This window comes from Homalodisca vitripennis, chromosome 8 (genome assembly GCF_021130785.1).
Source record: "Homalodisca vitripennis isolate AUS2020 chromosome 8, UT_GWSS_2.1, whole genome shotgun sequence".
Classification (NCBI taxonomy): Eukaryota; Metazoa; Arthropoda; class Insecta; order Hemiptera; family Cicadellidae; genus Homalodisca; species Homalodisca vitripennis.
In genome coordinates this window covers 13,708,021-13,724,922 of record NC_060214.1, presented here as the reverse complement: position 1 = coordinate 13,724,922, position 16,902 = coordinate 13,708,021, and the positions used below count along the sequence as shown (strand labels likewise).

At 35.6% G+C, this 16,902-nt stretch overlaps 1 protein-coding gene across 1 annotated transcript in view; it reads right to left on the bottom strand.

Moving 5' to 3' along the window:
• Window positions 1-16,637, bottom strand: part of LOC124368024 (protein-lysine N-methyltransferase EEF2KMT) — a 96,832-nt gene extending 80,195 nt beyond the window's left edge. The window contains 6 exon segments of the mRNA XM_046825295.1: window positions 3,491-3,628; window positions 4,914-5,037; window positions 5,039-5,209; window positions 13,267-13,452; window positions 15,061-15,207; window positions 16,435-16,637. Coding sequence (XP_046681251.1) covers window positions 3,491-3,628; window positions 4,914-5,037; window positions 5,039-5,209; window positions 13,267-13,452; window positions 15,061-15,207; window positions 16,435-16,533 — 865 coding nt within the window. The 5' untranslated portion in view covers window positions 16,534-16,637.
• Between the last annotated feature and the right edge of the window lie 265 nt (window positions 16,638-16,902).

The window sequence follows — 16,902 nt, the reverse complement described above, 5'->3', positions numbered from 1 at the left end:
TTTCACATAATTCGGAATTTTCTATTGCACTGCAATCTTTTTCAACCAGTAGAAAGCATTGTAATTGTCTGTTCACTTTGGGTTACAGATAGTGCAATAAAAAATTTCTAATTATGTGTCACATATGTGTAATTTTATGTGTTCTTTCAATTAGTTGATGGTTTTAAAGGTAACCTGCTGATTTTCTATCAATTAGTAACAATCTTTGGCTTTCAATCCAAGGGTAGATTAATTAAAACTTTTAATTTAGTTAAAAATGGAGATTTGAGCTTTATTTCAAAGGAGTGTTTATATAACCAACCAAGGAGTTTTTTAGTGTACAGAAAATTGTAATCTCTCTTCTGGAAATTGGTTAGTTTGAGGATACGTCAACAAACATAAACATGAATCAACAAACAATATAAATTACCAGGTTTGGTCATCTCTACTGAAGTTTGAAATGTTTGTTGATTCTTGTTTAATCCTTTGGCTGTTTTGCAACAATATATCGTTGTACATCTTTTTTCTGAAAACTGCTTCACAATATTACATATTCTTCCGTGTTTTATCTGAAAAATGTTTTGGAATGATATTTCGTTGTTGTGAAATTATTTTTCTGTAACGTTATTTTTTAATTAAACTAAGCGTATTTATATACCAATGGCTATAGAATTAAATTCCTTTCACAATAAAAATAACGTTTTGTACTATCCTTTACATTTCCATTCAGTATTGAGTGTAAAAACATTGCAATGATTTGGATGGCTGTGGTGGACACTCAGTTACTATGGTAGTGGAGTGACTTTACAGTTTCTCCAAATTACTTGAAATTGTCAGCATCTGTTCATAATTATTTTTTATATTGATAAAAAATGTTAATAAATAAAATATTTTTTATAACTACAAATTAAAAACATTATGGTTAAATTATAAATATAATTAACCATAAAAAAGTACACCTTTTTATATGCTTGAAGTTTTTGTTCTGAAAAATAATTCTATTAGATGAAGAACAAGACCAATTTCAAGCAAATATCATAATGTATAAAAAAGTTACAAATTTTCAAGTATAATACTCCTAAAAAGGTTATTTGAGCTGAAAATTTTCGGTTATCACACACATTAAAAGCCTGAACAATTGTAAAAAAAACTTGTGAACAACATAAGGGTTAACATGTTTCAAATCTAGATTCCGTCTCATAATTTTCCAAAACACTGATGAATGAATATTTTATCTGCTTTAGTATAGCTTTCAAAATAACAAGAGTGGTTAGTTATTTAGTTATCTGCCAGTAACGCATCTGAGGCTTTTAACATAGAGCTTAAGTTTTTTTTCCTGACAGAAAGAGACTTTTGTCACCGCACTTAGTCCTAAAAGGACCTTTCCACCTCCCTAACTCGTATTTATATCCTCAAAATCTGACACTTTTACAGAAGCCAATCAGATTTGAAAGCTCCTGTTCTCTGATATCCTTGGGGCTGAGGAGATGCACCTAAGAATCTTTTCCGAATTGTAGTGATGGCAGGACAGTTTAGCCACGTGTTCCGCTGATTCTTCTGCTTCTCCGCAGAGTCTGCATTCATCAGTCTGGCTCTTAATGCTTAGGTTAAAAAGTGAATCTCAAATCCATAAATGATCACACCAGAAACTTAGATTTTAGTGTTACAATGCTAATGACCTGCATTGCTAGTCCTGTTTGTGACCGTTGCACTTTTTATCAGTACCATCGACCTTGTACTGTATCGACTCTCCCCCTTATTCTGTTTGATAAGATCCTCGCACAGGCCAGTGGCCTATGAGGACGGACAGAATAAGGCCTACAAGGGGACCGGCCTCTCCTTTACAAAAAAAAATGAAGTGTTAAAAACCGATTATTGTTCAACGCTAATTGTTGTAATTCACAAAAAACTCTATATTTGATACAATTTGATTCTTGCTGGCTGTTGGTTTTGTATCAGCTTGGTCATATTTCCTAATTTCTTTTGTCTCCTAAGGTCGGAAGTCCAGCACAGCCTAAAGTTCTTTAATTATATTGTACATAGTTTCTAGCGTACACCAAGCAGTGCCGGCCTCCTGACGTTAAAGGACTTTTTGGTAAGTGTAACTACCGAGTTGACAAAACTATCTAACCTGAAGGGACAATATTATTGGTAAATTCAAATTAAAATTGAAATTCAAACCTTTTATTCTTGTAAACAATATAAATTATATGGTAAAAGTCTGCCATTTAGTATAAAATGTTGCAATCATAGCACAGTGTCACATTCACACATACATATTTTGCATTCATTCAATCCAGTCACTCGTCAATTTTCACCATTTTCAACGCCAGGGTCTAATTTCAAAATAGGTGGTCTCCCAATTACATGCCAAAAACTCGCCGACATTATAAAATGCCATTGACGCTAAAAGGCGATTAAAACGGGTTTTTTAACGCCTTAGGCGTTGGTGCATTTTTAATGGAAGCTGGCAATCTTTTGATAAAATGGACACCTGCTTGCAAAGGCAAGTGTTCATAAACCACCGTTCTATGTTTACCAGAACATTAGTTGTCTCTACCTCTTGTCTAATACCCATGCACGTCACGGCCCCTCATCAGGGTACATTTGGACATACAGAATGAAACTGTTTCAAGGTTGTATAGACAGGGCAGTCAAAAGTTGCAAGGTTTTGAAGGCTGGTCGGCACGACTCTCTAAAATTCATGTTTGCATTGATTCGAATCGCTTTCTTTTGAAGTTTGAAGGCTTTTAAAAATTGATTGTTTGCACTAGAGCCCCACAACACCAATCCATAGGTAAGATGTGGGTAAATCAGACCATAATATGCCGTCATCAGTAGCTGACTCGGGCAGTATTTAGCTAAAGACCTCATAACATAAATGCCTGAGCATTTCATGTCAACCGTTGATCAATGTGTATTCCAAGGAATTTAGTGGATTTTGTTTCTTCTACGACAGAGTCTGCCAACATTATGGCAAGCCCACACCCAAAATCTCCACTACGCAAAGAGAAGTTAAAAAAATTGGATTTTGAGGCGTTTGTTGTGAGATTGAGACTTTAAAAGAGTTGGACGCAATTCTTTAGGTCAACAAAAGCCTGTTGTTCCAACACTTACTTACGAGTCTCCCGTGCAGTAGTGATGACTCTATATCATTGACATGGACCAGGAAAAGAATTGGACTGAGTATGGAGCCCTGAGGAACTCCATACTTCATTTCTATTGGTGTTGAAAGTTGCTTAATCCGCTTCCAAATAAGTTCTTTCTTCTTATATATGAGAGCCTTTTCAAGATTATTTGTATTTATATTTCTCAACACCCAAAATTTTTGTTAAAAACACACAGAATTATTCGCCTAGACAAGTATGCGACAGGCCAGAATTCCGTTAGAAACAGAAGAATGTGCATTGTTTAAAATATTGTTTTGTAATTTTACTGATATGATTATATAGATTTAATAGTTACAGATTCATTCGCTCCCTCTACAATTTCAATACGGTTAGATACTCACCCAAATGTTGGAGAAATGTGGCAAGTGTGCTGGGGTTGCGTTCTGTACAAGCCAATATCGCGCGCGTTGACTTGTTGGACAAGAAGTGACGCAACGTGTTCACGAGAGCAGGAAACAACCTCTCGTCGTACACAACATCTGTCGACAGAAATGTAAAATTAACATTAAGAAATAACTGTGGTACTAAAACTTATATAACAATACTATCAAACCTTAACCCTTTGCGCTCGAAAGGCCAGCAATACTGGCCACACCAAGATTGCAGACAGCTCGCGTTAGTTTGTCCTCGCAACTCGTATGGCCAGTACAGATGGCCGCACTACTTTCATTGACAGCTCGGCGGCCATATTTGTTGTTTGCCTCCACAGATTGTAATTATTTTTCAATTTCCTTAGTGTTATTTGCATAGTAATTTAAAATGTTTAAAGAAGAAATTTTAAATAATTTAAAATTTATTTTTAATGAATCTTTCTAATACGGCAATAATTAATCCACGCTTCTGACAAAATTGCAGCAGCCAGTAGAGCTGGCCATACGAGCTCCAAGAACAAATTATAAATACTGCCTTCAAGTGCATAGAGTTAATGTATGTATATTTATGTTGAGCCAGTTTCAGTGTGTTTCCCTCCATATGAAACCCCCCACCCTTTATATAACCAAAAGTTGCCACAGAAATTGTGCTTCAGTATAGCAACATGACATTGACTGACTTTGATCTGATTTTCTCAATAGTTCCTTCAAGAAGTATAGTTTTAAAAATTCATTAAAGTAGACTGTAAATCAAAATCTTCAAACTAAGTAAATACCATTGCCTTCTTGTAGTGCACAACTAGTTGTAGATTGTCATCTCAGAGTACAGGATCTCACGTCCTACTTTCTAGCCATGTTGTGGCTAAAGTTGTCACCCACCTCAACATCAAAATGTGTAATAATAAGCGTTACATTATAAGACAATTGTATACAAATTTAAAACCTTCAAAGATTGTGACTTCAATCTTTGGACATGCCATTGTATTGCGCAGGAAATGGTTCAGTTCAAACATACTGATTTGACCTTGAGCTTTATCACGCAAGAACCCAGGTTAAATCTACTCCGTCAATTTTAGTCATAGAATCATGCGATATGTATAATTTTAAAGGTATAAATCATACACATCAAAGTAGCAATATTCTATTTTTTTTAATTATGTTTATTGTATAATTCATTAGGTTTTGTAATAAAAAACTTAGAAAGTTAATGTTAATACCAAACTAAATGTTCAATGAAATACTAAAATTACTACAAAGCAACTAGATTGATATAAATGCCAGTTCTCTAATCATTCCTCGAATCTTTTTTAAGTATTTGATCAATTTTCTAGTTATGACTTGTTTGTTCACGCAATGAATAGCAATGAAACCTCCCAATGAATCATCGTTATACCTGCGGCAAGAACGATATCCACGGGGTTCGACAGATGATGTCGCTCCGAGTCCTCCCAGTCCAGTAACTGCGACGTAACCTCAGTACCGGTGAAGAGAGGTTGGTTGAGCCGCAAGTTGTGTTTCCAGTGCAGACAGAACGCTGGGGTGGCAATCGGTCAGAGTGTACGACAGGGGACGACACGTGACAGCCACAGCCAGACCAGTCAGCCCGACACCACAGCCCAGTTCCAGCACACGTTTGCCTGTGATCTCAGAGCTGTGTTGTATACACCACTCTGCCAATGCTAGTCCTCCCTGTGAACAGACACAGCCAGACCAGTCAGCCCGACACCACAGCCCAGTTCCAGCACACGTCTTCCTGTGATCTCAGAGCTGTGTTGTATACACCACTCTGCCAATGCTAGTCCTCCCTGTGAACAGACACAGCCAGACCAGTCAGCCCGACACCACAGCCCAGTTCCAGCACACGTCTGCCTGTGATCTCAGAGCTGTGTTGTATACACCACTCTGCCAATGCTAGTCCACCCTGTAAACAGACAGCCAGACCAGATCACACCTTGTCATTTATATGGGGATTCCATTTTTTGTTGTTGTGGTTTTAATGTGGGAAAGAGCATAAGACTCTACACTTGGTCCTGAAAGGACCTTTGCACTTTCCTTCTTTATTTTTACCCCTCAAATCTGCAGCTTCTGCAAGAAACAATTACATTTGAGGGCATTGTTTTGCAAATAGCAAGACAGTTTAGCCATATGAGCTCTGCTGATTCTTCCGCCTCTCCTGAATGGATTTCCATTTAAAGCCTGTTCCGAAGGATGTAAACTTCTGGATCTGTACAGCGAGATGAAATGATATTCAGAGGTGTTTTTTTTTTTTTTTTTTCAATTATATTTTCCAATTTAATTTATTGGAGTGTTTGATCATATATTAAGCATTTAGTTTCCAATAAGAAGAAGCTGGTAAAATATATTCAGAGGTGTTACATTTTCTTGAGAACATTGTAAGGGACCCCATTGTAAGGGAGAACACGTAGACCCTTTTTTTAAAGATTCTGTTTCCTGCTATTCTAAAAAAAACCAAAAGTTAAGTCACTAAGAGTAAGTAAGAATGAGCGAGATAGGGGAGAGGAAAACATAATCGAGCCAGCTGGACAGACAAGGGCAATAGACGACTGATGCAACGTTTCCACTGATCGCCACCGCTCCCTGCCAGTGTTATGTTTCATTTGTCATGGTGAAGGAGAAGGTAAAGTGAACCTTGGAGCCAGTTACTGATCGAGCTGGTCGACCCGCTCGAGACATGGACACGGATGGTAGAAGTAGAACTTATATGTTAAAAGGAACACCTTACAAAATAGTATTTATTCAAATAAAATAATTTTTAGTTAGACTATTTATTACAAATATTCTATTATTTCCAAAAATATTTGTAATAAATAATGGACAACAAATTTTGGACGAGAATAAGTATTTGGTTTTTACGCAGATTAATTTCGCAGTTACAGGAAATTTCTTGCTTGACAAATATCGTAGAGTATTTCTTAGTTTATTTATTTTCAAGTACCTCTGAGCATTCAATAGAAACCTAACAAGGAAATTACCACAAATTATAAATTACGGGAAAAATGAAAATACTCTAGAAATGGTAAGAGTTCATCAAGTTTTCTAACCAGTTAGCACAGGTCAAGACAGAAATTATAGGTAGATTATTTCGACATGTAACGGTTCTCGTATGGAGCGGTGAGGGGAAGTGTGGGCTGGGTGGGGTAAGACAAGCAGGGTGCCAGGTGCAGCCAGTAGACCACTAGCACTATTGGAAATATCGAGGTGATGCACGTCTCAGCTATCAAAGTACTTCGTTAACATGTTACTCCTCAATATAGATGTTTTATATTGTTTCATCAGTTTCTGTACAGTTTTAAAAACTGAAGTACTTGCTGTGTCCATTTTAAGCACTGATACCTATCTTTTTAGCCACGCTAGTACACATTTACTCGTAAAGCAGACAGAACTGACTGTCTGTGCTGATTAGAAGAGTGGCGCATGCACACAGTGAAATTTGTCCACTACACAACCAAGGCCCGTTCACGTCTAGATAATCTACCAACACCTTCAAGTTGTCATTGGGGTATAAAGTATAATGCGAGTTAAACATTAAATGTAAGGCTTAAGGGTAATGCTAGACATGTTACAGTGATTGGTTCAGAGTTCAGGCAGTGCGGATCGCTCAGCTCTTATCTCTCTCTGTGTCCCTTTGCAGGGTTTTAAGTTCGCGATACTGGAGTTGTGTGTGCGTTAACTATCGTAGTTAGTGGATCACTTGGTGGAGTTTTAATTTCGCAAATTTGTCTATATTTTTTATTATTTGTTTGTTTATTTGTTAATTATGTCGAGTTGTGGCGTTTGTGTGAAGGCCGTCACCGGGTAAACACCTAAAGTTGTTGTTGTGCTGACTGTGGGCGTTTGTTTCAATCATGGAAACTGTGTTAACATGAGCAAAGTGGATATCGAGACTCTCACTAATGAGGACATCGCCTGGAGGTGCAACCCCATGTGCTGCAATCCGACGTCGCAGTATATGAGACTGGAAGTACAGGCTGAGCAAGGTAAACTGTCACTTGAAGATGTCATGCAGGCAATCAATGAAATAAAATCTGACCAGAAAGTAATAATTGCTGACTTCAATAAATTCACATGAGAGCCTTGACACCAAGCTCGCCGAAACTGCTGCTATTTTGAGGAGCCAGGTGGATGAAATGAAGAAGTATAGGGAAGGGATGGAGAAGTTGGAGGCGGAGAATAAAGCGTTGAGGAATGAGATTGCTGCTTTGGGAGACCCGCGTAGAGGAACAAGAGATGTTACTCCAGGAGGAACTGCATCGAGATCCAGGGCATCCCTGAGGAGCCTACAGAGACTGTCGACGACGTGGTTGACATCGTGGTTAAAGTTGGGGAAGCGGTTAACATGGACATCAACGCCACGATGATCGACGCTTGTCACCGTCTGGGGAAGAAGAATGATGCGGCTCGCAGAGGACCCCGTGGCATCATTGTGAAGTTTGTCCGTCGGCTTGACAAGGAGGAACTCCAGAAGAGGAAGCATCAGAAGAGGGATCTCTCAACGCGGCATCTTGGAATGGCTATGGACTCCACAATCTACCTCAACGAGTCACTGACACCTTCAAGGAGGAGGTTGTATGCGCTCGCTCGTCAGGCGAAAAAGGACAAAGGGTACAAGTATGTGTGGCACACGGGGAGGAAAAGTTTTCCTAAGAGGACAATGCACCTGTCATACAAGTATGTAACCAGGCTGGACCTTGAAAGGCTTTAGTACTATTCTTGTATTGTAAGTATGTATTTAATTATTGATTCCATAACTTTAATTTGCTGTGTAATTGATGAAATTAATTATGAATTTTTTTGTGACATGTATTGTAATATTTTAGTTTAATTTTTCTCTAAAGGCAGTCCAAAATTTTATTAATAATAAAAAAAAAATTGAACTTAATTAATGATACTAGTTTTTGAAGAGATAAATTGTTTCGATAGAACTTTTATGGTTATTCATCAAATATTCGCAGCATGAGGCATAACTTTGATAGCCTGCTAGTACACCTATCTTCTTATAAAAGACGACCCGATTTTATATTCCTTTCCGAGATATGGATTAAAGATTCCGAAGCGAATCTGTACCAAATTAATGGCTATACGCTATTTTTAAAATGTAATAAATAAATATAGAGCTGGTGGAGTCGCTGTCTATGTTCATGACTCGTTTGTTAAAAGTGTAAAATTTTTATTTCAACTACTAATTATTTTCAAACAGCAGATGTTTTATCGTTCTCCGTTAAAATTGATTCATATGAATGGTTTTTTATGGCTATATACAGGTTGCAACATTACTCTATTCCTGCGTTTTTATCTGAGCTACAAACATTTTTAGAAAATGAACTAAAATTAAAAAGAAGTGCTTGTATAATTGGTGACATGAACATTAATTTACTAATCAATAGTAGTGCAGTAGACGATTACGAAATGTTGATGGCTAGTCATGGATTTGAGTCGATGATCAATGAGCCTACAAGAATTGCAGAGCGTTCTGAGACATGCATTGATCATGTTTATGTTAAACTTGCCTGCAAAGACAAGACAATGATCAGTGCTGCGGTAGAGCATGCTCACATAACCGACCACTCGCTGACAGCCGTGTGGGGGTGGGTTGAGGGGGGGCGCCCCTCCTCACCCGGGTCCCTCGAACAGCTGATAGCACAAGTAAACAATACCGCATCAACTATAAATATCTTAATGATGTTCTCGACCAAACTGACTGGGGCACAAGTGTATGGAACGGAAAACGCGTTCTGATGCTTTTGATAAGTTTTATGATTTGTTGCAAGTTGCGATTAGTGCAAGTAAAGCTGAAATTGAACTAAGAAATAAATGTGTTAAGTTGAAACCTTGGATCAACGATGGAATCTGTAAGCGTTTCATATTTAGAAATAAACCTGTTGTTTAAGAGATTTAAAAAGCACAGAAACCAACAAGGTGACAGGTTTAATATTTTTTTCATTTCGCTTTCGAAATAAACTGAACAAAGACATAAAAGATCTAAAAAATGCTTATTATAAAAATCTGTTTGAAAAAAAGCAAAGGTAACCCAAAACAAACTTGGAATATTTTAAAATGAAATGGTCAAAAAAGTAAACAAATTGGATTATTCATTGGAAATAGGACAAAATGAAATTACTAGAGATCCTAAAATAATAGCTGATAAATTCAACAACTATTTCCTAACGGTTGTATTGATAGCTTAGCCGACAGTATTGAAGAACCGACAAATTGTGAATTTTTACCTTATGCCGGGTCATTCCCTAAGAATTACGAAATGCGTTCTATGTTTCTGGAACCTGTACTCTTACAGGACCTGCAAGACGCTGTCAACTCATTAAAGAATGGCAAGTCTCCCGGATTAGACGGAATTAGTTCAACTTTAATTAAACACACATTTTCCTAAAATTTGTTATGTTCTTTTATTTATAGTAAATTTAAGTTTTCAAACAGGAGTTTTTCCGGAAAAATTGAAGTCAGCAGTTGTTATTCCGATTCACAAGAAAGGCCCCTCAACAATTTGTAGCAACTTCCGCCCTATCTCTTTTGGTTTCTACCATATCTAAGGTCTTAGAGAAAATTATGAAGCGAAAATTGATTAATTTCTCCTCACTTTGACGGAGTTTTTTTAGTCGCAATCAGTATGGGTTTCAGAGAGGGCGTGAGCACCGAAAACTACACTTTTAAATTTCATTGGATTGATATCTGAGGGACTTGACCAAAAACAAACATGTTAGTGGGCTGTTTTTGGACATAAAAAAAAGCCTTTGACACTGTTGATCACGGAATATTATTGGGAAAAAAATGTTTGACTGTGGGATAAGGGGAGTTGTTTTAAATTGGTTTCAAGATTATTTAAAAATCTAGAAGACAGTGTGTAAAAATTAATGGAGTTTTCAGTGCAATGGGTGAAATTAAGTGTGGTGTACCTCAAGGATCAGTTTTAGGCCCTACTCTTTTCTTAATTTACATCAATGATCTTTTGTAATGCTAGTCTTCAGGGTAGTATAACTTGTTTTTGCTGACGACATTGCTTTGTGTTATTCCCAGCTCCAGCTGGGGTGATATAGAGCTTGCTATGAATGTTGATCTCAAAGCGCTAAAGTGGTGGTTTTGTAAAAACAGAATGGTTCTTAGCCCTGAGAAGACAAGTTATATTAATTTTAGTTTAAAGAGGTCAAGTGCCTTTTGACGCCGTGCAATTATTTATAAATGTTTTAATTGTCTTTGCAATAATTCTATTTGTAATTTTTATCTTGTAAACCGGTTGCAGAAGCAAGTGAAGTTAAATATCTAGGCGTAGTGTTAGACAGAGAATTAAACTGGAATAACCACATATTAGTATTGAAATCTAAATTAAAAAATTATTTACGAGTTTTTTATTTTCTGAGGAATTTTTGTGACAAAGAGATATTACGTCTTTTTTATTTTTCATTGGTAAAACAGTCGGTTAGACTATGGTATTTCGTGTTGGGGAGGCACTTACAAGACAAAGCTTACAGCCTATTTTGAAACTTCAAAAACATTTTATTAGAATTATAGTAAACAAACCTAAAAACTGAAACCTCATTCCCTCTATTTTGTCAGCCTTAATATTTTACCTCTAAGATTTATGTTTTGTGTACAAAACTTTAAAGTTGTTCTACGATAAGAGTGGAAACCTACCGGATGTTGACATTAATGAGTATAGGTTTAAACTTCGCAATGCAAATAACTTTAGAACACCTAAACCACAAAAAACATTTTTTACTAAAACATACTTTTTTTTTAGCCCCAAGAATATTTAACAAAATTCCTAATGAAATAAAATTTAAAAAGTCAAAATTCTGTTTTTTGAAGACATTAAAACAAATGGTTGTTTTCTTTCTCCTGCGACATTGAGGTTTTAATTGAGGTTCAGGAATAAATGAATTAAATTTTCATTAATTTTCCAAGCATGGTCCACAAAATTTACCCTGAAATAGATTCCAGTAGCATGTATTATCTTACACATGATTACAAAATTTCAATAAAAATAGCTTATAGGGACTTTTTTCTTTTTAAATTTTAACTGTCTGAACTTTTTATTTTTTTTAGTTTTTTAATAATATAATTACACGGTGTCCTCTAAACAGGCTTGCCTTGGAGGCCCTAAATTTTCTCAGGATTTAAAAATATTGTTTTATATGTACATATTAAAAATGTTATTAGTTTTTCTTCCTCTAGTTGTGTATTTTGTTAGCTTTTATCTGATGTATACTTTAACCCATTCGTGACTGAATAAATTACTATAATTTTTGGACTACAGAACTGGATATTTTCCATGCTTTCGTGTAAGAACAGGTGCACATTGCATAACACTTAATGTATAACATGCTATGAATATTATACATTTACTCTAGTTATTCCTTGTTATTTTTATGAACACAAAACGTTAGTTTTTTTTATATAAATATATTTACACCATCTACAAATTTTTAATATACATCTTTAGAAGTTGGTATCGGGTGTGAAACACCTCAAAAAATGTTCTCAGATGAAGTGGAACATGACACTTTTTTACATTGGTACACTGTTTCACTTCTTTTTCCCCTGTGAGGCACAAACTTTACCATTTTCTTGAGGGCCTGGCTTTGGTGGTTGGAGGTATCTTTTCAATAAAATGCCCCCAAAACTTTCCTTGAAGGCGCAGTGGTGATTCTCCACAACCGGGAAGCCTACCAAAGGGTTACCTGAGCCCAACAGGTTTCGTCACAGAAGTGATTGAACACATCTGATTCAGTGCAGTTTTTCTCTTAACTACCTCGAAATGATAGGATTTATTCCATCATTGCCGGTAAAATACGCATTGTACTAACAGTATTTGGTCCAAAACTTCACGCAAAAATCACAAGGCCTAGCCGGTGGGTTATCGTCACTTTCATTATCACTGCTGTCAACGTTTGTACCATCAGACATTTAATTATTTTCATGTATCATGTCATCTTGTTCACTGTCACATTCCTCATCACCACCTTCATCTAAAACATTAACAACGTAAGCCGCAAAAATCATCCGAATTTACGAACCACATCATTCCGGTCGCGAGACACCATCTTGACTGTTTACAAACGAAAGAAAGCTGTTTTGCCAAGATGATTTGAGGCAATATCAGATGATTTTCATCAACGAAGAAGAAGAAGAAAAACATAGACTACAATATTGAGAACAAAATATGCAGCAAATGTGAATGCCTATGCGATCTATCGGCAATATATTCAAACTACGTCGATGTCGTGTCTAGCGGACGGGCGCGGCCCGTCTTTAGTCCGTTGCGCCGCGCGAAGGGAAGGACGGAAACTGCCCGTCCAATGTCTTGAATGGGTTAATTAACATTCATAGTGTAGTTGCTGTAATGTACATAGTAGTTAAGACTTAACAATTTGGACAAAAGTTTTTTTTTTTAGTTTGTATAATTTGATATTTTTTTTCTTCATTAAGGTCAGACCTGGGAGAGTTTTTTGTTTTTTTGTTTTTTTTTTTTTTACGCTCTGTAACTACTGTATGTATTTATGTTATCCTGAGAAAATAAATTTATTCTTATTCTTATACATTGATACGCAAGATTTTTATATTTCTGGAGTGCCACACCACCAATTCCATAAATGACCAGAGTAGTTCTCAGTCACCACGTGTTGTACTATACTGCAGGGTGACGAAGCCTATCCCGTCAATTCTGAAGTGACAATGATTGTGCTCGTGTTATCACACCAACATGTTATACTAACCTCCCAAGTCTGTAGACCTGTAGTTCCGCCGGTTACAAATCTGGTACTCTCCTGCAGGGTGATGAAGCCTTTCCCTTCAATTCTGAAATGACGGTGGTGGTGTTCCTGCAGTTCACTAGTGGTGTTCAACTTTTCAATGTAATTCTTGTACACTTCGTTACTCACTTCTTCACCACAGGCCTCCAACTAGAATTATAAAAAAAAATAATTGTGGATCATGATGCTTGATTACTTTCTATATTCGTTATTATTTTCTGTTGAAGTTGAAAGCAAAACGTTATTAAAGTCATAATTGAATTTTATTTTATAGTTTTACAATCATATTCTTAAATTCAAAGTAATTGAATAATAAATAACAAGTTATTTAATAAACTTATTGTACTGAAGTAGCCACAATAATGTAAGAATTATTAGAAAGTTGAAAAAACCCTTAGGTCAAATTAATTAGACTGTTTGAATTAATACAGCCTACAAAGTGTCCATAAATTACCTATCTAACTTTACCATTCAATTTGTCAGATCATAATAAGTAAGAAATGTCATATAAAGTTTAGTCCTATCTTACTTAGTTTACAGCTTGTTTGTGTTTTTTAAGGAAAGATTATTATTTCTGTATGATAAAGGTATAAAGTTCAAACTGCCACATGTTTAGAGTACCAAAGACCTGTTTCTAAACTTAGTTCCAGAAAAATGTTATTGTATTAGTTTTCAAATGTGTGGTAATACAACATTTTCAAACTGTAATAGGCTAATTGAAAGTCAAAGAATTTATTAAAATTTTACAAAAGTGAATTATGGGTTACTTTTAAGTGGAAATTTATATTCCAAGTTTATTTTGCTACAACAAATAAAAAAGGAATACCAATGGTAAAATTTTATAGTAGTGATTTTTGATCCACCTTGTAGAGAGTGACAGATGTTGGATCTGAAAGATCAGAGTATTATTATGAATTGCTCACCGAGTATTAAGTATATCAATTTGAACCGTTGAATTCAACTACAGCATTTCATATTGTTCCTAAACAAGGTATTTAATAAAGTCCTAAATATTATTTCACAGATTGAACTGAATATTAATAGGATGGTAAAAATGATTTAAATATTTATTTAAAAAATAACGTGATACCACCTCAAAATTAAGATGATCAAATAACCTCTCAGCTGAAATCCAACACATTTACTATTTGAAAACACTCAATTTAAAAGTAACCATATAAAGTGTTTTTATAATTCTGAGTGCAAATCATTCCATATGAAGTTTTTTAAAGATTATAATTCCCTCTTTGAATTTATAAGGAATAGTTTCAAAAACAAAGGGCTACAATAATAAAAATTTAGTAAACACATATTTTGAAAGTTCCTTCTAACTTATCATCCACCAATATACAACAAAGGAGCAAGCTGACAAGATAAATCTAATCTGACCTACAAATAAATTCAACAACAAATTTCAAGATCATTGAAAGAATGACATTGCAAAACTTGAGGAGACATGAATGTCAGTGGGACCCGTCCCACCAAATCCAAAATACAAAGTTTCTTAAATCCGACGCCACCAAAGAAAATAACACTGCAAATTAATATTTTTTTAAATTTCAATCAAATAAATTAGATTACTTGTACACAAAAGCAGAAATCAATTGATGAAAAACAGAGCATAAAATTAAAGATGAACATCCTAACAAAACAAAAAACAAAAAATTAATCCGAAACTGTTGTTAAATCTAAATAGTTAAATTGTAGAGTTGATGGGGGTGGGGAGGGTTAAAAGTTATGCTTTTTTTACATACAAACCTGCGAAATGAGTTTTTTCAAGAAAAGCCTCTGATATTCTTCCTTAACTGGGTGCAGCTGATTGAGTGGATGTGATACTGTTGCTTCAAGGACTTTATTTTGAGCAATTAACGGGTCTTCGTCTTCTCTGATGAACTTAATAACTTCCTGAAATCAAAACTGATTTAAGGATTTTTTGTACTGAAATTGTGACTTGAGAACATGTTGTTGACAAAGTAATCACGTTGGACGATCTGCAATGTGATCTGAGATCAGAAAAGTACTGATTGGAAATGCCTCCTGCCATCAGTGCGGACTTCAGTGGCACCTCCCCGCACTTCTGACGAAAAGAGAAGAACATCCCTCGAAATAGTACCTAAATTCAAGCTCAGATCATGTGAATACTTGTAAATGTTGATTTTTAACTTTTTATACTTATATTACGTACGTATCTATAGCCTAATAACAAAAGGTAGATAGGAACAGAGTCACCTCCTTCTCACTGACACTGCTTCTTTTAGGGAGGCAGAAAACAGGAACCAATTATCCATAATGACAGGTAATTTTCATTCAAATATAGTCTGTTATATCTAATGATGTAGTTTTGTCAGTATAGATGTAAAACAACTGGGTCTGCTTATTGTACTCTACCATTTAGTCATAAGGTCTATATAATCTATTGATTGCTCAAAATGTTATACAATATAAATACGCACAGTTCTAAAATTGCACACAATGACAGTACCATAACTTCAAGATGATATTTAATTCGGTTTAGGGACATCCAATTTTATGGACCAAAGTTTGTTCAGAACTCCTATTTGTTCTGATATAGAAAGGTTGAGGAAAAATCAAATAAAGAAAATATGGCAGTAGGCTTGGGAAGCCAGCCTGGCTTCTCTGATAGGCCTGCAGATAGTTGGTCCTCAAGTAGATCCAAGTCAGATAGTTAGGTTACTGAGTTTTCAATACTTTAACTCAAGTAATAACTGTTGAATTATAATCAATACTCTCGGGTAGGACCATAAATTGACCTTCAGGTAAGAGAGACAGTCACTGTTGAGTTTTTATTAGTTTACATCAGATTGTTTGTTATTTCCCACGGCCAGGAATATTTTAAAGGTGGTTTTGGATAGTTTTAGTGATTGTCTCTTAGTGTGAGAACTCAATAGGTCCTTGGCCTATCATGAACATGTCACATTGATGTGTTTAAATTTTAAATAGCAGGGCTAATGCATGCCGACCGGCATTTGAAAATTATCATGTTCTCTTACATTATTCATTTTTTTTCTAGTTCTAAACTTTGAATGTGTTTCTGAAATAAAAGCTGGTGAGTTTACGTGGATAGTGATAAAAATTGACAATGTAAGAAAAATAAGAAAATTAAATTCTAACCTCCCAATCACGCGAAGTCAAAACGCTACAGCTGAAAAACACTTTTTGAATCGCTAACACATCAGGAACAAATTCATTGTTAGGTAATTCAAATAACATTCCGATAAACTTACAAAGAAAAATTGATATTATCAGTCAGTGTCCACAACAAACCGGTCGCGCTTCAAAACACAGCGGTTGCAGTTGACGTCAACAATCAACTCAGACAAATGACAATCAACGTCAACAAGACCAAGACCTGCGTTTCCCCGAGTCCCACTCCCACCTCACCACACCAAGTTAACTTTATGTTGACTCGGGTTGACGAATGAAGGACGGTTGCGAATTGAGGTCTGAGGACCCAGTTTGTACATCGCATCTCTTAGTATATTATTGGATATTTATTTATTAAATCTTCATTAAAAAAAATCTTTAAATAAAACATTTAGACAAATTATAATGGAACTTTAATACCAACAGCAAGTAAAA